The sequence below is a fragment of the Bos grunniens genome, chromosome 8, assembly GCF_055505025.1.
Source record: "Bos grunniens cultivar Pamir isolate PY7600 chromosome 8, Bosgru_T2T1.0, whole genome shotgun sequence".
NCBI lineage: Eukaryota > Metazoa > Chordata > Mammalia > Artiodactyla > Bovidae > Bos > Bos grunniens.
Genome location: NC_141172.1, coordinates 75,063,224 through 75,087,009, shown reverse-complemented (window position 1 = coordinate 75,087,009; position 23,786 = coordinate 75,063,224). Strand labels below are relative to the sequence as shown.

The 23,786-nt window shown below is 38.1% G+C and overlaps 1 protein-coding gene across 27 annotated transcripts in view; it reads left to right on the top strand.

The window, feature by feature from the left end:
• UBAP2 (ubiquitin associated protein 2) overlaps positions 1–23,786 on the top strand; it is a 119,726-nt gene that overhangs the window by 49,743 nt on the left and 46,197 nt on the right. For 19 of the 27 annotated variants that reach the window (XR_015170104.1, XR_015170103.1, XR_015170098.1 and 16 more), the window contains 5 exons: positions 5,401–5,478; positions 7,962–8,072; positions 12,650–12,803; positions 14,599–14,676; positions 23,141–23,195. Coding sequence is in view for 18 of the 27 variants with exons in the window: in XM_086416619.1 (XP_086272745.1) it covers positions 5,401–5,478; positions 7,962–8,072; positions 12,650–12,803; positions 14,599–14,676; positions 23,141–23,195 (476 nt within the window). In the remaining 9 variants the exon portion in view is untranslated. Of the gene's footprint in view, positions 1–3,460; positions 3,533–5,400; positions 5,479–7,961; positions 8,073–12,649; positions 12,804–14,598; positions 14,677–23,140; positions 23,196–23,496; positions 23,646–23,786 lie in introns of those variants that run through there. The other 8 variants (XM_086416627.1, XM_086416622.1, XM_086416623.1 and 5 more) reach the window with 3 other exon arrangements.

Genomic DNA, 23,786 nt, shown 5'->3' with positions numbered 1-23,786 from the left:
CCTTTTTGGTGTACTGTCATTGGTTATGGGGGATATTACCTTGCTTATTCTTTTTCTCTTATACTAACTTTGTATTGGGTTTGACCTTTATTTTTAGATAGCTCATTTTTATGTGAACTGAGTCTTGAACTTCTACATGGCATCATGATTCACAGTGGCTTTTCTCATATCAGTGTTTCCTCTTTACCTATGTAGTTATGTTGGCTTGCTTTCTGAGATTTCCTGGCTTTGTTCTGTTCCCCCAGTGTGGACTTTTTTTTGAATTTTCTGTATATGTGGCCCAATTTTGATTCTACTTCCAGTATTTTCTCTCAATGGAACTTTAGCTGGTCAGTTCAGTTCAATTCAGTTGCTCAGTCGTGTTGCTCTTTGCGACCCCATGAACTGCAGCACTCCAGGCCTCCCTGTCCATCACCAACTCCTGGAGCCTACCCAAACTCATGTCCATTGAGTTGGTGATGCCATCCAACCATCTCATCCTCTGTTGTCCCCTTCTCCTCCTGCCTTCAATCTTTCCCAGCCCCAGGGTCTTTTCAAATGAGTCAGCTCTTCGCATCAGGTGGCCAAAGTATTGGAGTTTCAGCTTCAACATCAGTCCTTCCAATGAACACCCAGGACTGATCTCCTTTAGGATGGACTGGTTGGATGTCCTTGCAGTCCAAGGGACTCTCAAGAGTATTCTCCAACACCACAGTTCAAAAGCATCAATTCTTCGGCGCTCAGCCTTCTTCACAGTCCAACTCTCACATCCATAGATGACCACTGGAAAAACCATAGCTTTGACTAGATGGACCTTTGTTGGCAAAGTAATGTCTCTGCTTTTTAATATGCTGTCTAGGTTGGTCATAACTTTCCTTCCAAGGAGTAAGCGTCTTTTAATTTCATGGCTGCTGGTCAGTTTCAGTAGTTTATGATGGTACTACTCCTGCCTATTTCAACCTTTCTGCAATTCTGTAACTTAGTTTGCTATTGGAGTTGTCAAAACCCTATAGTACCAGGTGCTGTGCACAAATTGGCCAACCTTACTTTCAAGTAAATGCCACTTGGCTACATGGGGTTTCCTGTTCTTCGACTAGTCAGACACCCCAGTGCTGGCCTCTGCCACAGTTAATTCCATGCAGATGTTGTAACTGTTGTTTTTTTTCTTGTCATGTTTGTATTTTGAGGTTTGTAAGAGATACCTTGCCACCTAGTTTTATGTTGTTGTTATCCCTGGGATTTAAAAAAATATATATTTATTTATTTGGCTGTACTGGGGCTTAATTGAGACACAAGGGATCTTTTAGTTGTGGCATACAAATTATTAGTTGTTGCATTTGAGATCTTGTTCCCTGACCAGGGATCAAGCCTGGGCGCCCTGCATTGAGAGCACAGAGTCTTAGCCACTGGACCACCAGAGAAGTCCTGTCCCTGGGATTTTAGTTTTGCTGTAAAGTTAGAACAAAGATGTTTCTTTGTGCAGACACAGTTTCACTATCAAATTTCATAAATTTATCATTGCTGCAGTGTTCTCTACAGTTAATATTCCAATTTTGTCAATGTGGAACTTTCATTTATTCCAATAAAGTCATTTACTCCAATAATGTCTTTTATATCATGTTTCTTTCCAGTACAAAATCATTATATCCTATTTGCTTGACAAGTCATTAATTTGGAACCGTTCTCAGCCTTTCTTGGTCTTCTGAAATAATAGCAATTTTGAAGAATGCCAGTTATTATAAAAAATGTTCAGTTTGAATTTGTTTGGTGTTTCCTTATGAGTAGATTTAGGTTATAGATGTCTATTTGGAATGCTGTTTAACTCACATGGAGTATTTCTGAGTCCCATGTGTAGCACCACATGATGTTTCTGCCCTCACTGGGGATGTTAATTTTGATCACTCAGTCAAGGTTTTGCCCATTTCCCTTATTGTTATGATGTCTTTGCCAACAACTAAGAAATAATCTTTCTGGAGACACTTTGAGACCCTGTGTAAATAACCTCTTCCTCATTGAACTTTCCCCTTTAGAATGAGCATTCGTTGATGATTCTTATTTGAATTAATTTTTCCTGTGGTGGTTGCAAAATGAAGATGTTTCAGCTCTCCTACACTCTTGTTTCATAGTCTTTTTTATCATATTAGTAAGTTTATTTTTTTAAAGATTACTCTTACTAATGATCTACAAAGTAAAATGAAACCAAATAGAGATCATCTTTATTTTCAATTGGTTAAATTTGCATTTTTTAAAAACTGAATTTTGAGAAAGCAGACCCTTTACACTGTTAATTATAAATTTTTGCAGCCTTTGTGAGGAGCATTTTTGAGCAGATGTATGAAACTTCTTTTAACGTTTTTCTAGATAGTAGTTTGACCCATCTTTGTATGTATTCTAAGGAAGCTATCCTGGATATATATATATATATAGAAGATTAAGTGTAATAATGACTCCTGTAGTGTTTAGATTGTAATGAAAGTTTATAGAGTAAAATGCAAGACCTATCTAGTAGATTTTTATGCAGCCAATAAACATAATACAGGTGTTTACAGTCGATAATGTGACCCTACAAAGTAGTAATGGTTAATATTTTGCTTTTGATATCAGAGAAAATTATGTAAGTGCCAAGTAAGTAGTTTTTGGTATTAGGTAGTTACCTTATGAGTCACTGTGATTTTCTTGTGGGCTGTGTGTAAGTTTTGTTATTTAAGGAAATTTATGTTAAGCGATGAGCATTCATATGCTTGGATTGGAGCAAGGCTGAGTGAATATGAGTGAGGCATGATTTTTAGACTTGAAGTTCAGAGACTAGGAGGGCTTGGTATTAGGGAAAATGGACAGAAATTAATCATGTGGGATTTTAGCACCAAGAGCCCCAAATGTATTTTTAATTTTATTATTTATTTTTATAGAAGTATAGTTGATTTATAATGTGTTAATTGCTGCTCTACAGCAAAATGATTCATATATTTATATAGTATATATATATTTTTTATCCTAGTGGGTTTTTAAAAATTGCTTATTTTTATTTTTGACTGCACTGGGTCTTTGTTGCTGTGCTCAGGCTTTGCTCTAGTTGTAGTGAGTAGGGGCTACTCTCTGGTTGTGGTGTGTGGACTTCTTGTTGCAGAAGCTTCTCTTGTTGAGCATGGGTTCTAGCTACATGTCACATGGGCTTAGTAGTTGTGGCTTAAGGGCTCTAGAGTGGAGGCTCAGTAGTTGTGGTGCATGGGCTTAGTTGCTCCGTGGCATGTGAGATCTTCCCATACCAAGGATTGAACCTGTGTCCTCTGCATTGTGAGGCATATTCTTAACTATTGGACCACCAGGGAACCCTGTCCCAGTGGTTTACTTTGACTCATAAGTGGTTGCCACTACCCAAAATTCAGATATATAATGTGGAAGTGCCATCTTTCCAGAACTCATTTTCCCCTTTGGTTTTCCCTTTTACCTCATTTACTTATTTCATACCTTGGTTCTTTAGGCTGCAGCACTGGGACTTCTCCTTTGAGGGTGTATGTAAAGAAGGCCCTTATGTATACTGATGAGGATTGAGGTAAAATTGGCCATATGTGTAGACAGTGTTTCTGTAATGTAAACATCTTTGTGTAATGTACTAGCACTTCAGCTGAGATCACAGCAGGCATAGGTTGGGATCAAAGGATTGGCCATTTGGTTGGAGGGAACTGGCCAAAGCTATCTGGAGCTTGAATAATCAGCCACACACATGAACTGGAAAGGTCTTATGAAAAGTGTTTTTACATTGTAAAAAATACTAACATCCCCCTCATCCCCGCTGTCAAGATTATTATGAATCTATATTTAAAGCGGGCTTCCCTGGTGGCTCAGAGGTTAAAGCATCTGCCTGCAATGTGGAGAATCCCATGGACGGAGGAGCCTGGTGGGCTACAGTCCACGGGGTCGCAAAGAATTGGACACGACTGAGCAACTTCACTTTCTTTTCTTTTCATATTAAAAGCAAAGATGAAAAGCTGTTTATTATTAGCATTTAGTGAAGCCCCCACCCCAAGCTCATTCAATAATTCAAATGATTTAACTTTAAAAATGTTTATGTTAGGAGCTAGTAGAGATTTTAGCTGGCAGTAGTAACTTTACTTAAATAAAATTACTCCAAAATAGTTTATTATTTATTTTGTCTGTGCTGGGTCTTCATTGCTGCGTGGGTTTTTTCCTAGCTGTGGGGGCTACTCTCTAGTTGAGGATCACGGGCTCTAGGGTCTGTGGACTCAGTAGTTGTGGCTCCCAGGCTCTAGAGCACAGGCTCAATAGTTGTGGTTGCTCTGCTGCATGTGGAATCTTCCTGGACCAGGGATCAAACCTGTGTCTCCTGCATTGGCTGGCAGATTCTTCACAACTGAGCCACCAAGGAAGCCCTGGAATAATTTCAGATTTATTAGAATGTTGCCGAGACACCAGAGATTTCCTGTATATCCCTCATCTGGTTTTATTGTCACAATTATGGTACCTTTGCCAGAGCCAAGGAACCAGATTGGTATGTTGCTGTTAACTCACTGCACAAGAGTTACCTTTTCAGATTTTCTTTCAAGTTTTTAAAAAAATCTTTTAATTTTTGTTTATTTATTTATTTTTGTTGTATCATGAAGCTTGTGGGATCTTAGTTTCTTGACCAGGGATTGAATCCATGCCCTCGGTAGTAAAGTGCAGTGTTAACTATTGGACTGCCAGGGAATTCCCAAGAATTACTTTTTTTTTTTTTTTCTTAATGCCTTTCTAAATTTTTAATTGGCAGAAATACTACAAAAGTAAACCTCAAAAATTCAGTAACTTGGGTTTTTTTTTTTTTTAGAAAAATGGTTTTGAGTGAAAAAAGCAGCTGGAAAAGAATTTTCTCTGTAGCTGACTAATTTTAGTGTTTGAAAGTTGGTTCTTTTAAAATTCTGTTAAATGAAATCGTTAAAAAAACTGTGGCTAAAAATGTAACTTAAAAGTTTTCAATTAGGTAAGTACAGAGTTCTCTTCAGAACTGGTTTTTTTGGAGTTGATAGCAAAGCTCTTTTGCTTTTTGACCGCAAGGCTGTGTTTAAGCCTGTATTCTGGAAGTTTGCACTGCTTCCTGTTCTTCCAGTTTCTGTTATGCTGTAACTTCATCTCCTCAAGGGAAAAAAAATTCAAAAAAGAAAATTTAAATGAGTCACATGGCTAATGAAAATGAACAGGACTTTATTTAGGTCATTTGGCCAAAGGAATGGGACCTTTATGCTATTTAATTTGGTACTTATTTACTTTATGGGAACACATTATATACACTTAAGAGGTCTAAATGCAGAGTCCTTTTGTTTTTTTAGTTAATCAGTATTTCTGTAACCATAGTGATTGAGAACTTTTACCTGTTTGCACCAGGTTTTGGCATTAAATCTTTAACAATTGTATTTGCTTTTCCAGGCAACAGCTGAACAGATGCGTCTTGCTCAAGTGATCTTTGATAAAAATGATTCAGAGTTTGAAGCTAAAGTTAAACAGGTATGTTTCTGGCAAAGGATACTGTTATTTTTGTAATCTATTTTACTGTGCTTTAAAAGGTAATTTCACTAGAGATTCTTATTTTAAATTACGTTTTTTGCTTAGTTGCAAATAATTGGATTTTGAACCAGTGATTAAATACCTGTATTGGTGGCTGCTGCTGCTACAGCTGCTAAGTCACTTCAGTCGTGTCCGACTCTGTGTGACCCCATAGACGGCAGCCCACCAGGCTCCCCCGTCCCTGGGATTCTCCAGGCAAGAACACTGGAGTGGGTTGCCATTTCCTTCTCCAGTGCGTGAAAGTGAAAAGTGAAAGTGAAGTGGCTCAGTCAGGTCCCACTCTTAGCGACCCCATGGACTGCAGCCTACCAGGCTCCTCTCCTCTAAACCATGAGATTTTCCAGGCAAGAGTATTGGAGTGGGGTGCCTAGAATGAAGCAATTTTAGCAGGAGAACCTTTCTGAGTAAGTGTTACGTGTGAACAATGAGCATTTGTGAAAGCAGGCGGACATTGTATATACTTGTGCATAGAGAGTACATTTAGTATTTGACAAATTTTCAGAAAATTTTGTTTGATGTTAAGGAAGAGCTGAATTGCCTTTTCACATATTGTGATGATTCCAACCATAGATTGGAAAAGTTATTAAATTTTAGGGTGATGTCTTCATTTAGAATTTCAGTGAGATAACATTAATTTCATGCTATTCTTTTTTGATAAGAGTTTCTTTCCATCCAAGATTCTAGAAACCAAGCTATAACCCTTACCTTACCTTGGTAGACGTCTCCCAATAATCCTGTAATTCCTTTCAATAATTCCTTATAAGTCCCTTGGTGAACCTTTTACTCTGTTCTTACCTAAGTTGCTGTCATCAGACTTAAAGTGATATTTTTGGAAAGCCATAGAAAGGATTTCTTAAAAAGTCATAGAACCCATTCACTGGAGTGAGGTTTATGAATTACTTGAGACATGCTTCTACATATTTATCTGAAGAGCATGGCAGAGACACAAACAAGAGCACTGGTACAGTTCAGAGCTTTAAGTTTTAACGATGGTTCTCTCTTTTACTAATCCAGTCACTGGGGGAATTTCAACAGTAACTGTGCATCTTAATAACTGCATGTGATGGGTGTTGGGCCACTATAGATTCTTGATAAAACTCTAACCTCATTAGTAGACATCCAAAGACTGGAAAGCTATAGAGTGTATACAGCCTTGCTGGGTAACACAGGAAGGAAATCAGATGGAATGGGGTGGTGTAAAGAGCTGTATTTAGGAGATCAGGAGACCTACCTTTTTGATAGGCTAATTGTTTTATGACCACAGAGAAATCATTTCAGATATTGGGGTCAAAGTATTTTGAAATGCAGCTGATATTGGTGCATATTGAAATAGTTAAATGTAGTTAAACAAACAGATATTTAGATTGTACATTTGCTCACTAATAATTGAGAAACCTATATTGTGCCTAATCTGTGGTTGTTCCTTGTGTTAAACATATTAAATAGCTTAGTATCTCTTGTAGGGAGTCCATCAAGGAGATTTATTTAATTTCAAACAATAGTACCCTAGATAGCTGCCAAATTCTAATTGTGAGACCTTAGAGTGTTATAGGGCTTCTCTGGTGGCTCAGGCAGTAAAGAATCCATCTGCAATGCAGGAGAATTGGGTTCGATCTCTGGGTTGGGAAGATCCCCTGGAGAAGGGCATGGCAGCACTCCAGTATTCTTGCCTGGAGAATTCTATGGACAGAGGAGCCTGGTAGGCTCAGTCCAGGGGGTTGCAAAGAGTCGGACACGACTGAGTGACTTTCACTAAAGTGTTATAAATTATTTTGTATGTGGAATGTTCTAAACCAAGCAGTGATAGCCCATGTAGGGAATGTTGTCAGAGACTGCTAGACTATTGTACAATGCAAGCAGTTGGACTGGATGTTTGGCAGTTGTGGCCATATACTCATACTTGGTCTTTGGGAGGGCTTCTCTGATGGCTTATACTGCAAAGATTCTGCCAGCAGTGTGGGAAACCCAGGTTCGATCCCTAGGTCAGGAAGATCCCCTGGAGAAGGAAACAGCAACCCACTCCAGTATTTTTTGAAGTATATATAGTCCCGCTTAACATTTGAGCAGTTTAGAAACTTGGGAATCCCAGGCCTGTGAACTAGTTTGAGCAGTCATAAAACTGATCCTGAATGTTCTGAGAATGTTGGTATGTATGTATGTATATGCTGCTGATTAAGAATCTGATGCTTGGTCAGCTTGGAGGAAGGTTGATTTGTAGCTTGACTTTGCCAGTTTTGGTGGAAAGACATGGAGTCACCAAAAAAGCAGGTAAACCTGATATTAGATTGTACACTCAGAGTCTGGAAGAGGCCATCTTCATATGGAAGGATTGCATAATCTTTGTCTTTATATAGTAGAATCTTAAAATTAATATCAAGTGCCAATTTTGGGTTCCCCTAATCATTTTCTTATAATTTCAACAGCTTATGGAGGTGACAGGAAAAAATCAGGATGAATGCATAGTGGCTCTCCATGACTGTAATGGAGATGTCAACAAAGCTATCAACGTATTGCTGGAGGGGAATTCAGACACTGTAAGTATTATTAATTGATTTGCATTGCTAAACTTTGTCTCTAGTTTCATATTGCATTTTCAGCTTTACCTTACTTGGTGGAGGTAGAGGGAATTATGGGTGCCATTCCATATATATTTTAGAACCACAAAGAACACTAACGAGAAATGTCTGTTTGTTATATACGTATGGTTTCTTCATGACGTTGTAGAATCTGAAGACTCTAAAGAGAACTTGGTCATCTAGTCCGGCCTTACACAGTTGCCAAAATTCTCTGAGCCTGTGGACATTTCACTACCTGAAAAACTTCTGGCTCCACTGCTTATGTTCCTTCATCTCAATCATCACCTCTCTCTACTCCTTATATCTCTAGGTTAACAGAAAATCAGGATTTGCTGTTATATCTATTTGCTTATGTGTCGACACTTTTTCATGACAGCCTGACAGCTATATAAAATAAGAAAAAAAAATTTTTTTAAGCTTTGTAAAGTTTGAGGAATGCACATGGCACACTAAAGCTCCTCCCTTTGTATTTTAGAAAGGGTGCTGCTAAAGCCACACCAGAGGCAGGTGTCAGTTCTGATCTTTTGATTTCTAAATAGAAATTACACAGTATTTCATTTGTATTTTTTCATTGAGGAAATAAATTTCAGAGCAGATTAAAACAGTCATTCACCTAAGTGGAGTATAAAGATGAGCACATCAAAAAGTGCCTTCCTTATTGTTTAGGTTTAATCAGGTTCTCATTTTTACAGGTAGACTTTGTTAGGCATAGGCTGTATTAAAATGAACTACTGTGACAAGCTCAAAACTGAAATGAGTATCTTTTTATTTAATAGGAAAGCAGGTGGAATGAAATTTATAATTATAAACATCAGATAATTGGGAAAATACTTCATTATTTGAGTATAGCAGTATCTGGCTAAAATTCTGTGCAAGATAACACTGGTCCAACATGATAAAACTACCAAATACGTCAGTTTGTCAGGAAAATGCATGATGTTAAGTGAGGAAATCAAATTTTGAAGAGTTCTTATTTGCTAACACTTAGGCATGTATTTGGAGAAGGCAATGGCACCCCACTCCAGTACTCTTGCCTGGAGAATCCCATGGACGGAGGAGCCTGGTAGGCTGCAGTCCATGGGGTCGCTAAGAGTTGGACCTGACTGAGCGACTTCACTTTCACTTTTCACTTTCATGCATTGGAGAAGGAAATGGCAACCCACTCCAGTGTTCTTGCCTGGAGAATCCCAGGGAGGGCGGAGCCTGGTGGGCTGCTGTCTATGGGGTTGCACAGAGTCGGACACGACTGAAGCAACTTAGCAGCAGCAGCAACAGCAGTAGCAGGCATGTATTTGCCGGATTTTATAACATATGGGGAATGGTCGGCCCATTGCTAATGAATGCAGTGTAGAATGGGTCTCATTTTTTAAAATGACCTGAAGGACTGAATTGCTCTTATTTATTTATTTTTTTTCAAAAAAAAAGCACTGAATAAATGAAATATTTCCAGATTGTTAATTTGAGGGGCCTGTTTTCTTTTATATGGTAGAGATAGGCCTGGATGCTGTTTTCTCTTGCCTTTCCTTTAGCTCCCACAGATTCATCATTCATTTTCTGTGGTGGCTGGGTTAATCTTTTAAGTCTTAAATGAACATCCAGTTCTATCTCAATAAAGAGTTTCAACTTTCCTTTTCTCATTTGGAACTGAACTCAAAGGAGGTAGTTCTGGGCTGAAAGTTATAAAAGTCTCTTTGATTACCTCTAGAACTTAGAAATCACACAGTTGGGGGGTAGATCTGCCATGTTGTTTTCTTAAAAGATTGGAAGCTTGCGAATTAGGGCCTGAACACAGACACGACAAAAGACCTTTGCCTGTTTGGAGGTGAGAGGGCTATAGGGGAAATGGAGAGGCAGAGGGAAAGTCCTTTTGAAACCCTGGTTTGTTTAGGATCATTCTGTGGTCCATCCTTCATCCTGTTTGCCTTGTTCTTACTTTGTTGTCTGCAGCAGCCATGGGTAACCAGCTGTAAGGAGTATCTTCCCCTGCCTGTGGTAGATTATTTGGAGTGGGCAGTTAGAGAATGTGAACATAGTAGGCTTGATTGGTAGGAGCAGGAACTGTTCAAAATAAACTGTGAAAGCAAACCAATCTTATCCTATTGGCTAATCTTGTTCTGTAACAAGGCCTTCTGAAAGAAAATGGTTACTTTGAAAAAATAGTGGAATTGTCTTCACTATTTGTAGGGGTGCATTTGTCTATCTAATAGAGTAGTTGTCAAAGGAAACCACTGAACAGAATCTTAAGTACTGAACTTTTCCTTTCATTAAAGTGCTGTTTTGTTTGTGTGACAAAATAGTTTTGAAGTTTAAGTCACTTGCATTAGTGTGCTTAAAAAAAAAAAAAAAATATATATATATATATGTTTGTATTTCTTATATGTATGTATGTATGGTGCGTGCTCAGTTGTGTCCAACACTTTGTGATCCTACGGGCTGTAGCCTGCCAGGCTTTTCTGTCCATGGGATTTTCCAGGCAAGAATACTGGATTGGGTTGCCATTTCCCTCTCCAGGGGAAGTTTCCGACCCAGGGATTGAACCTGCCTCTCCTGTGTTGCCTGCATTGGCAGGGGGATTCTTTCCACTGAGCCACTTGGGAAACCTGTTTGTATTGTTTAGTTCTTGGCAAATATAAAGGGGTAGGAGAGTGATTTTGAATGAACTGGCCTAGACAGCTGCTTTTCTGATTGCTAAATATGGTATTTTGGAAGACAGTTTCTGTTAACATTTCTTCAAATCTATTATACAGGTAGCAAAATATAGATGACAAAGGTTGCCAGAAGTTCTGTTGAAAATCTTTTGTAATTATTTGGTTTTCTTTGAAAGCCTGTGTGCATGCATGTAGACTGTTTTGCAAAATGTGCAGTTGTATTCCCTTTAGGATTCACTGTGGTGTTAGTCCATTTGCCCCTTAAAAGTTCCTTGCCCTGCTTTCCTCCCCATGTAAGTTCTCGTTAGTTTTTGATCACAAGCCAAGACTTGCTTAGGGGTATCCTTTGCTGAATGAAAATAGGGTAAGATGTTACTGTCTCTCAAATGTATTATATAGAAATCTTACATATTTGTCATGTTTATTCATATCAGCGAACATAATAGATGGAGTTTATATGTTGTGGAATTTCTTTTCTGGAATAAATAAGCTTTATTGTTTTTGTCAATTAAAAAACAATGCAGAACAATAAAAAAGGTAAATGATCTTAAAAGGCCCTCACTTGGATAACTACTACTTTTTCCAGCGATACACAAGCTCCTATTTGAGCTTAAAAATGTAATCCTATTTTATACAGTTTGCTGATAGCTTGTGTCGCTTATATATTATGGCTCTCTTTCTATGAACACGTGGATTACTCGTTAACTAGCTATGTATTTCTCACTTTATGAATGTTCTAGAGCAGGTAATCTGTTAAGCTAAATATTTGGGAAATTTTCCATCCTTCTGTTCTGTGGTTCATTGTCTGCATATAAATGTTTGTACAATTATCAGATTATTTTCTCTGAATAAAAACCAAAAAATAGAATTACTGGGCCAGAAGTTTTGAACCAATATAAAATTTGGACACTATTGCCAGGTAGGCTTTCTGGAAGGTTAGAATGGATGGATGTTCATCAGAACTGAGAATACCTGATTATTCTACCATAACTATTGGCTGTTGATTTTTTAAAAAATTTATCAAAGCTTAGAGGTGGAAAATGACTCGTTTTAATTTGTATTTTTTTCCACATCCAATCATTTTATGCACTTAGGTTTTTTGGATAACAATTTTTTTTTTAAGTTTAAAATAGTTATTGCTTAGTTTGAAATTGAATCACTTCAAATCCCTTGTGAGTAAATTATGGAAAAATAAATAGAAACGAATGGGTCAGTTTTGGGATCTCCCAGCAACATCCTGATGGATATCCTAATACTCATATCTGTAAGAACATAGTGTTTCGTTCTTTTCACCATGATTTTTCTGCAAATGATTTGATTTGTGGGAGAAAGGAGGTTACATAAATCATTTAACTTCTCATTAGAACAGGTCTTTGGGGGCTGAAATTTTCCGTATTTAAAAACTAACCTCAAATTTGTCAACCACTAAATTCTTTAAGATGGTTATCTTAGACAATGAATAGGGAAAATTGTATTCCTGAGATTTTAGGGTAAAATCTTACAGTCTTTGAACTAGTTCTATATATTAATAGGTGTTTGGCCAACTACTGAGGTAGGTGGGGATGGTATAGAGTGGGAGCTTGGGGAAATAACATTTGCTTTATTCTTATCAGTATAGGAAAAGGCTCTGTCGTGGGACAACATACAGTATGTTGTCAGTTAAGCTAGTGATGTAATCTTTTGTGCTCTCCAAGCAGTAGGAACCTAGCAAGAGATTTGCTGTCTTTGTCATCAGAAAGTACAGTATGTTTATGGAGAAGAATTAGAATGGTAGGCATGCAAGGTGTGAGATAGGGGTAATTAGGTTCAAAAGATAAATGCACATACCCTTGATGATTGTACACAGTTTAAGTGACAGCTCTGAATAAATGCTCTTATTTTCGGTAGACTTCATGGGAGACTGTAGGAGGGAAGAAGAAGAATTTTGGAAAAGAAAGTTCAGAAAACAAAGAGAATAGAGAGAAGAGAAGTGAGAGAGAAGTGAGCCGTGGACGTGGAAACAACAACCGGAAAGTAAGAGGTGGCAATCGTGGGAGAGAGTGTAAGTACAGACCTTTTAGCCTCAGCTTTGCTTTATGAAAATTTTCATGCATACTAAAAAGCTGTGAGAATGATTCAATGAATGCCCATAAATCCATTTCCTTAATGCAATATTTGTTAATATAAGTAACACTTAGCTACAACTGAGTAGTTTGTTAGAAACCCAGCTAATGCAGTTTCATATTAGCACTGACCTGGGCTGTAGGTAGTTCTGTTGTGTCTTAAGACTGCCTCCTCTAATCTAGTGCATCTCCTAATTTTAAAGAAGGGTTTTTTTGTTGGCTGATAGATAAAGCTATTTATTCTTCCCTACTTATGGATATTCATGGTATTTGCAGAGTTTAAGAGGAAAGTTGTTGAATAGGAAGATTTTTCTCAATACCTTCCATTCAACTCAGGTTTTGGCATCATTTACCCAGAACAACACTACCTTCTGTGCAGGCATACCAAAGTAGCTAAATTATGGATGAATAGAATATAAATATTTAACATGTCCGCTTACAAACTTTCACTAGTTTATTTATTCCACAGATGTTTATCGAGTGTCTACAATGTAGAAGATATTCTTAAAGGTGTACAGCAATGAAGAATACAGAAATCTTTGCCCTTCTAAGACTTTTTAAAAATATATATACTTTTATTTATGTATTTATTTGGCTGTGCTGGGTCCTAGTTGTGGCATGCCAGATCTTTAGTTGCAGGCATGTGGGATCTAGTTCCCTGACCAGGGATTGAATCTGGGGCCCCTGCATTGGGAGCACAGAATCTTAGCCACTGGACCACAGGAAAGCCCCTGCCCTTCTAAGACTTTGCAGGGAGGTAGTGTGAGATGTGGAGAAGGTGATGGCACCCCACTCTGGTACTCTTGCCTGGAAAATCCCATTGACAGAGGGGCCTGTTGGGCTGCAGTCCATGGGGTCGCTCAGAGTCGGACACGACCGGGCGACTTCACTTTATTTTTTCACTTTCATGCATTGGAGAAGGAAATGGCAACCCACTCCAGTGTTCTTGCCTGGAGAATCCCAGGGACGGGGGAGCCTGGTGGGCTGTCGTCTATGGGGTAGCACAGAGTTGGACATGACTGAAGCGACTTAGCAGCAGCAGTGTGAGATGTAATAATAAAAAAGAAGAGTAACATTTTATGTTAATATGACAGTATTTTAATGGCGTTATGTAGAAATTATGTTCTGGGGAAAAACAAAGGGAGAGAGATGGGAATTACAAATAGGGGTTTGACAAATTTAGAGAGTAGCCATGGAAAGCCTCACTAACAGCTTGCAGAGTTAAGCCCTGAAAGAGGGGAGCAAGCTGTGCCAGTATTGTTCATAAAGATTCTATATTATATAGAGTCACTAATGCCAATATAGGAACGAGGAGAAGAAAAGACTGTGTTAACAGTTAACTTCCCCAAGAACTCAGTATTCCCTTGGTATTGCAGTTGGCTAGTCTTTGCCTTTCCAGGCTTTGAACTTGACCAGTGAGCAAATTTTCTTGCATATCGTTGCATAACAAAGGTAATTTTTTGGAAGTAAACTTAACCTTATGTGATGGAAAGTCCAAACAAAAAAAAAAGTAGTATGTCATTTTGATTTCTTTTTGAATTTTCACCTACAAATTAAGCAAGTTCTGCTGTCAGTTTTTTGAGCCACTCTGGCTTGGTTTTGTTTATCATATTTTCCAAACCCTTTGGTTAAATTTTAACCTTTTTTAAAACACCTTTTTGTTGTTGTTGTTGAGGGGCAGGAGGAGTCTTTTTGTCCTTGTCTTTAGTAGCTGTTTGCTCTTTTTCACTTTAGTTAGAGGTGAAGAGAACGGAATTGATTGCAATCAAGGGGACAAGCCTTCAGATCGAGGCAAGCGAGCTCGTGGTAGAGGTAAGAGAATGAGGAGGAAGGAGACACTTGTGATAGGGAGAAGGAGGCAGGCTGTTCATATGCTCAGTTCACTGAGGGCAGTGTACTGTGAAAGAACGGTTGATCTGAAATCTTTTGATTCATTTACTGATGCCTATAAGTGAAATGTTTGAATTATATAATTTTGAGGAACCCTATTGGTTGTTTTCAGATGAGCTGAGAAAGGCCCTTTGTGTGAATAATTTAAAATTTGAACCTCTGACCAAAAAGTTATTAAGTTCTCCTGTGTTGGACTTTAACAGATGTGTTTTACCCATATGGTAATAGTTTTAAAATCATTTGCCCATTGATTACCCCCATCCAGTGTTTTCTGTTAGTGATCATTTCTTTGCATTTATTAATTTGGGATGTCATTAAGCCACTTCAAGAATGTAGTTCCACATATTTAGAGTTGTAACTGAATTTTCTTAGGGCTCTAAAAATCAAGATACATAATGTAATAGGAATATCTTGTTTTGGTTCAGTAAAGCTACCTGAATTGACCGATATTTTGTTTGATCCATTGTTCCACTCAGTTGTGACTGTTCTCCAAATGTGCATTTTACAGTGGCAGAATTTCTTTTAATCAGAAATATTACGGATAGAAATTAATGTAGGTATACTGCATATGCTATGAATTCCCTTGGCTATTCATCCAGTTATCATTTACTAAATTTCTACTATCTGGGCCAAAAGTAAATAATTTTCAGAGATCAGAAAAGGACAGAATTATATACTAATTTGTTGGGCACAGTGAAAAGAAGGTTGTGCTTTAAAAACAGATTTCAATTGTAATTCCCTTTTCTAGATTTTTTCTTATTTCAAGCACAGAGAAAAATGGAGAGAGTAAATGAACCCCGAGGCCCTTCATGTTTAGTCAGTAATGTTTAAGGATTTTAGCCATATATGCTCTATATATCTCTACCTTTCTTGTCTGTAGAAATATTTAAAGTAGATTTTTGTGGATATTTTATCATATATTATTGTGGTAAGCACCTGTAAAAAATGTATGTGATTTTATATGTAACCATGATGCTGTTTTCACACTTAAAAATATTATCTAATAATCTGTACACAAAGTTTCCTGATTATTTTAAAAATGACTTTGTAATTGATTTATTTTTCTTAAAAAAGTTTTTTTATTTGGCAGTATCAGGTCTTATTTGAGAGCAAGGGGGATCTTTCTTTGCAGTGTGTGGGCTTCCCTCTCTAATTGTGGTGCTCTGACTCCAGAGTGCTCAGCCTCAGTAGTTAACGTGATGCGAGTTTAGCTGCCTTATCACATGTTGCACAACCAGTGCTTCAAAAGTTGAACAAATTGGGCTCTGAAGTTTTGCCTCATGCTCCATACTCACTGACCTCTCGCCAATCGACTACCACTTCTTCAAGCACCTCGACAACTTTTTGCAGGGAAAATGCTTCCACAATCAACACGAGGCAGAAAATGATTCCCAAGAGTTCATCAAATTCTGAAACATGGATTTTTACGCTACAGTAATAAATTTATTTCTCATGGCAAAAACATGTTGACTGTAATAGTTCCTATTGTGATTAATAAAGATGTGTTTGAGCCTAGTTACAGTGATTTAAAATTCATGGTCTAAAACCACAATTACTTTTCTACCAACCTAATAGTTACTGGATTACACAATATACACAGAAGTGCTCAGGGTATGGTTTTGACATTTTATTTTAAAACAAAAAAACAGCAGAATTTTGTAGAGTGTTTACCCAGAGTCCCCAAACTTTTTAATATTTTGCTGCATTTGCATTGTCATTTTCTCTCTATGTACATACTATTTTTTTTCCTGAAACCATTGTGTGTGCATTTCAAACATAATGCCATTTTACCCCTAAATATTTCAGTGTGTAAACTCCTAAGAAAAAAGATACTGCTTATAGAACTACCTTAAAATTATAAAATCAGGAAATTACTGTTGTTACAATCTATTTGGCCTTATTCAAAACTTTCCAGTTATCCTGCTAATGTCCTTAGTAGCAAGCAAATATTCTGGTCCAGTATCCAGCCAAGATCACACACAGTTTTTATTTCCCATGTCTGTTTACTGTTCAATCTAGAACAGTTTATCTGTCTGGAATAGTCTTCCTTTGTCTTTCATGGCCTTGATGACACTTTGGAGCATCTCTTTTGTAAAAAGACCTTCATTAACAATCTGAGAAGTTTCCTTATGATTAGATCATGTTACTGGTTTTTGGTAGGAATGCCACAGAATGATATAGCTGTCTTTCTCAGTACATCATATTAGAGGGTACACGATACAGATTTATCTCATTACTAGTGATGTTAGCTTTGATTACTTAAGGAAAGTGGTTTCTGCCAAGTTTCTCCTTTGTAAAGTTACTCCTTCCTTCCTTGTAATTAATACATATTTTTTTCAGGGGAGTGCTCTGAGACTGTAAATGACCATTTTCCCATCAGACTTTTCTTCACTGGTATTAGAATCCATTAATTTTTTCCTGAAATAATTATTGTGGCACATTTATAATCAGACTTTTTTGCTAAAGAAAAGCTAATATATGAGACATGATGATAGACTCTGTGATTTCTTCCTCTTTGAATTCCTGGGGCATTTGCTGTTGTCATTTGACTCATTTATGCTACTTTACAGTTGGGGAAGATTATTCCTATCTTTCTGTAGATGAAGCCTGAACCAGGGACAACTTGCCTGAGTCCTAAGTCTCTGAGTGAAATAATCCCCAGAGATGCCCTGTTGGGCTGAACTGGTCTCTGGGCAGGTGGCCAGCTCATCGTCAACACAGCAGCCATCTTTATCATTGAACCAGCTCTGAAAATCTGGGAACTTTTGCCAGTACAAAAAACTTTAGAACTAACTTTAAACTTTAAAATCTTTAACATCTTAAAGATCATGACCTGGAGTGTGCAGTGATAAATTCAAGTCCACACAGTTTCTGGCAGATTTGGCTGTTATCAAAGCCCTGCTTACAGTCTCCTGGGGATGAGAGAGGGATTGCTTTCTACTTATTTTTCTTTAGGTTGCACATGTTTGGTCCTGGGGGAGTATCTGTTATTTGGATTTGCCTCTTCTAGTAAAGATGATTAGGTGTCCTCTGTGTTTTGGCTTTTTTCAAGGAAAGTGAGCAACTTTTTTACTCTGGTTCTCAGTGTAATACATAATATTAAACAATTAAAAATTTGAGCAGTTATTCAACATAGATGTAGTATAGAGTCCCTAGAGAGACCTATATGAGTAAAGTTTTAGCATTTATCATAACGTTGATTTATTCTTTATGATTATCTACTTTAATCTTGTTTTTCTCTATTTTATGAACCCAGGTCTGTCTTCTGAGCTGTTAGATGAAAACAGGTATTTGTACCAGGTCACGATAAAGGGAAATGTATACATATCAAAAACAATATTGCTAGTAGCATTACTAGCCAGGTGAAAAGGAGAGAACAGTTTTGTTAGCTTGTTAAAATGTACGTGAATATGGATTTTATTTGTATTTTTTAAATGTGTTTCTATTTAATTTGGCTGCACTAGGTCTTCGCAGCATGTGGGACCTTACATCTTCATTGTGGCATGCGGGTTCTTTTAGTTGCAGCATGCAAATCTTTAGCTGCAGCACATGGGCTCTAGTTCCCTGACCAGGGATGGAACCCAGGCCCCTGAATTGCAAGTATGGTGTCTTAGCCTCTGAACCACTGGGGAAGTCCTGGATTTGATTTTTGAAAATCTGCTGAAGATATTTGGGTTGTACCTGTTTTGTAGTTGGGTACGGCTGCTGCTGTCTGGGGACATGGAGATATGTAGTTGGTATTGACTTTTTCCAGGGAACTCGCAGGATTTCTTGAGTTTTGGTCCTTAGATTATGTTTTTCTTTTATAAATTTCTTTCTTTTCTTTCATGTACATATTGCTTTCTGGCTCAAAGATTAGATATTATTTAATGATGTCTTAGCAGAATCATTTTTTAAAAATTTACCACTATTAATATGTAACCACTTGTTGGTACCTTTTGTCACACAGTATGCCATTGAATGGGTGCACTTATCAAGAGCAGTTGTATTGTTTAGATTTCTTCACTGGTAACAGTGTTTATTGTAGCCTAAAATGTTTTACATACTCTACAACTCACCCATTTAAATTACATATTTCAGTGGGTTTTAGTATATTTATAGAATTATGCTAGAGGCAGGTTTTATTTTCTTGGGCTCCGAAGTCACTGTGGACAGTGACTGCAGCCATGAAATAAAAAGACGCTCCTTGGAAGAAAAGCTATACAAATCTAGACAGTGTATTAAAAAGCAGAGACATCACTTTGCTGACAAAGGTCAACTATAGTGAAAGCTGTGGTTTTTCCACATTTCTGTACGGATGTGAGAGTTGGAGCAAAAGAAGGCTGAGCGCCAAAGAACTGATGGTTTCAAATTGTGCTGGAGAACACTCTTGAGAGTCCCTTGGACAGCAAGGAAACCAAATCAGTCAATCCTAAAGGAAATCACCCTGATTATTCATTGGAATGACTGATGATGAAGCTCCAGTACTTTGGCCACCTGATGCAAAGAGGCTGCTCATTGGAAAAGACCCTGATGTTGGGAAAGATTGAGGGCAGGAGGAGCAGGGGTGACAGAGAATGGAATGATTGGATTGCTTCAGCAACTCAACAGACATGAGTCTGTGCAAACTCCTGGAGATAGTGAAGGACAGGAAGGAAGCCTGGCATGCTGCAGTTCACGGGGTCGCAAAGAGTTGGACAGGACTTAGTGACTGAACAACAACAACAATACAATTATGCAGCCATCACCATAATCAAAACTATTGATTCCCAATTCCTTCCTCTTCCTCACCACTCCAATCCCAGCAATAAACAACTGGTAATCTGCTTTCTGTGTTTATAGATTTGTCTGTTCTGGACATACAATGTAAATGGAATCTCGTAATATGTGCCCTTTCTGACTGGCTTCTTTGACCTAATGTAATGTTTTAAAGGTTCATTGATGTTCTACTTCATATCAGCACAATTTTGTAGCATGTATAAGTACTTCATTTCTTTTTATAGCCAAATAATATTCCATTTTATTATATACTAAGATTTGCCTTTTTTTTTTTTTAAAGCTTATATGGTGATTCTCCTCTTCCCATCTTATCGTCCTTAACTTTAAGGATAAATATCTTATTCCTAAATTTTGGGTTGTAATCTTGCCCAAACTTGTACATTGAAAGCTTTCTTTTTTTTAACTCCAGTTTCTGACCTTCTTTTAGACTGTGGTATGCTGTGTAAAGTCTTACCTTTGCCTTTTGATGATATTAAAATAGACATTCTAATAATAGGCATTATTAGAATTCTACTTTTTAGGACATTTCCCTCTGTTCCCCTGACTCTTGTAGATTTTTGTCAAGACCATATTTTTTAATAGTTTACCTTGGACTACTGGATAAGTTAACTGTACATGATTAAATATACATTTAATTGTATTAGTATGGTGAATATATCCCTTGACAACAACTTTTCTCTGAATTTGAGTACTCTTAAGTACTAAATGAGAAGGCAATGGCAGCCTACTCCAGTACTCTTGCCTGGAAAATCCCATGGACGGAGGAGCCTGGAGGGCTGCAGTCCATGGGGTCGCTGAGGGTCGGACACGACTGATCGACTTCACTTTCACTTTTCACTTTCACGCATTCATTGGAGAAGGAAATGGCAACCCATTCCAGTGTTCTTGCCTGGAGAATCCCAGGGACGGGGGAGCCTGGTGGGCTGCCGTCTATGGGGTCGCACAGAGTCGGACACGCCCCCATCACAGAGGGGCACTGCTGCTTCTGCTAAGTCACTTCAGTCGTGTCCAACTCTATCTGACCCCATAGATGGCAGCCCACCAGGCTCCCCCGTCCCTGGGATTCTCCAGGCAAGAACACTGGATTGGGTTGCCATTTCCTTCTCCAATGCGTGAAAGTGAAAAGTTAAAGTGAAGTCGATCAGTCGTGTCCGACCTTCAGCGACCCCATGGACTGCAGCCCTCCAGGCTCTTCCGTCCATGGGATTTTCCAGGCAAGAGAACTGGAGTGGGTTACCATTGCCTTCTCCAAAGTGACTTAGCAGTAAGTACTAAATGGAATCATGAAATATTTGTCCTTTTGTGACTGGCCTGTTTTCACATAGCAAAATATCCACAAGTTTCAGTCATATTGTAGCATTTATCAAGATTTCTTTCCTTTTTTGAAAAAGAATTACTTATTTTGGCTAGGCTAGGTCTTTGTTGCTGTGAGGGCTTTCTCTAGTTGGGGCAAGCTGGGGGTACTCTGTAGTTGTGGTGCATGGGCTTCTGGGTTCTAAGTTGTAGGCTTCAGTAGTTGCAGCTCCCGGCTCTAGAGCACAGGCTCAATAGTTGTGGTGCACGAACTTAGTTGCTCCACAGTATGTGGGATTTCCCTGGACCAGGGATGGAACCTGTGTTTCCTGCAATGTGATCATGGGTGTACAGATCTCTCTTCAACACTCTGCTTTCAATTCTCTTGGAGAGATATATATATACACACACACACACACACACACAGATACACACACACACACACACACACAGATACACACACACACAGAGATACACACACACACACACACACACACACACACACACACACACACCCCCCCAGAAGCAGAATTACAGAATCATACACTTTTTTTTTCCCTTAAATTTTTTTTTATTCTACATTGGACCACAGTTGATTTGGGCTTTCCTGGTGGCTCAGTGGTAAAGAACCTGCCTGCAGGGGAAACAGGTTCCATCCCTGGGTCAGGATAATCCCCTGGAGAAGAAAATGGTAACTCACTCCAGTCTTCTTGCCTGGAAAATCCCATGGACAGAGAAGCCTGGTGATCTATAGTCCATGAGGTCACAAAGAGTCTGATACCACTTAGCAACTAAACAACAACAGTTGATTTACAATGCTGTGTTATTTCAGGCATACAGCAGAGTGATTCAGTTATACATATATCTATTCTTTTTCCAATTTTCCTCCCGTTTAGGTTATTACAGAATATTGAGGAGAGTTCCCTATGCTATAAGGATCATATAATTCTATTTTTAATTTTGAGGGGAGTTGCCAAACGTACTGTTTTCCACAGTGGCTACACTATTGTACATTCCCATCAAACATTATACAGAGGCTTCAATTTCTCTGTGTTCTTGCCAACACTTGCTATTTTCTGTCTCCTCCACACCCCCACCTCAGCCATTGTAATTGGTGCTGCGTTTACATAATGATTAGTGATGGTGACAATATTTTCATGTGCTTATTGACCATTTTTACATCATCTCTGAAGAAATATCTATTCAAGTCCATTCCCCACCCACCACGCCTTTTTTTTTTTTTTTTTTTAAGAATTTTGTTTATTTTTGACTGTTCTGGATCTTCGTTGCTGAGAGTGCTTTTCTCTGGTTGGGGCTACACCTCTGGTTGCCATGCATGGGCTTCTCATTGCGATGGCTTCTCTTGTTGCAGAGCACAGGCTCTAGGGCATGTAAGCTTGAGTAGCTGCGGCCCTTGGGCTCAAAAGTTGTGGCACACAGGCTTAGTTGCTCCATGACATGCGGGATCCTCCCAGATCAGGTATCAGATGTTTGTCTCCTGCATTGGCAGGCAGATTCTTTACCACTGAACCACCAGGGAAGAGCCCCCTTATGCATTTTTTAATCTGGTTATTTGTTAGTAGTAGAATTTTGTTATGTATTCGCGATGTTACTTCCTTATCAAATGTATAATATGCAGATATTCTTTGGGTTGCCTGTTTACTCTGTTCATGTCTTTTGATTCACCTGTTTAAAATCTAATTTTTTCCTCTCGCCTTTGATTCTGGGGGTCATATCTAAGAAATTATTACAAAATTCACTGTAATAAGCTTTTGCTGTATATTTTCTTCTAAGGGTTGTATAGTTTTAACTCTTGGGTTTAGTTCATTAATACACAATTTAGGATTCAATTAAGAAAAACCAAAGAGTCACTGAATAAAACTATTTCTTTTGCTTGCTTGCTGTCTTGTTTGCTGCCCTCTTGGTCATTTATCAAAAATCTTACTGTTAAAAATGGTATTTAATATACCTTCAGCTTCCTTAGTAGATCCTCTTTTTGTTTTTCCTTTCATTTTATAGTAGAGGCTTATGATGCCATGGTGTTTACACTAGATGTGTTTAAAAAGATCCAGAATTTTTAAAAGTATAACCTGCCTATGTTAAGCTGAAGTATATGACAAATGTTGTACAAGCAGAATTAAATTCTTTTCTCTCCTTTGAGCTCAATAGGCATTTGTGTCATCAGGGACCTGCAGATTGCGTGTACTGGTTGGGAATGTTGGTGCTGTTAGGAGCAACGTCAGTAATGTTTGGGCAAGTGTGTAAGGGATGAAGTTAGTAGAGTTATAGTTGTGTGGAACGTAAATATTATTTTTATACTTTTTTGTTTTTAAAGGATTTGGGCGTGGCAGAGGGAGAGGGGCAGGAAGATTCTCAACCCAAGGCATGGGGTAAGTCTTAGCTATCCTGTTTTTGAATTTGCTACCTTCTCTTTTGTTATCTCTAAGGCTTTCCTTCCTCTATCCTGTACCTGATTAACCGTCCTGGTGAGTCAGATGTTTTCTATATTTAAAAAGAGAAAATACTAAAAAAATGAAATAGAACAAATGAGATTGTATTGCAGTAAGCCTTAGAGTGATTTTTTAGTCCTGGGTTTATTGACATTTTGGATTGGATAATAGTTTATTGAGGTGGTGGGGTTCCCTTTACATTGTAGGATGTTTAGCAACGTCCCTGGCCTCTCCCTACTAGATCCCAGTAGCACCCCTCCTCAAGTTGTGACAGTCAAAAATTTCTCCAGACATCGCCAAATGTTCCCTGGGAGGGAGGTGCACAACCACCCCAGTTGAAAACCATTGCTTAAGAATTATGTTGGTAAATCCAGCAGTTGTCTTTGAATGGTAAGTAAATGCAATGTTTTTTTTTTTTTTTTTTTTAATGAAGAACAATCATTTTTATCTTGAATTGTAATACTGAAAGATGAATATATTATTTTTAAATAGATGGTATAGTCAGTTATTTATTCATTGTTTCTGGTTATT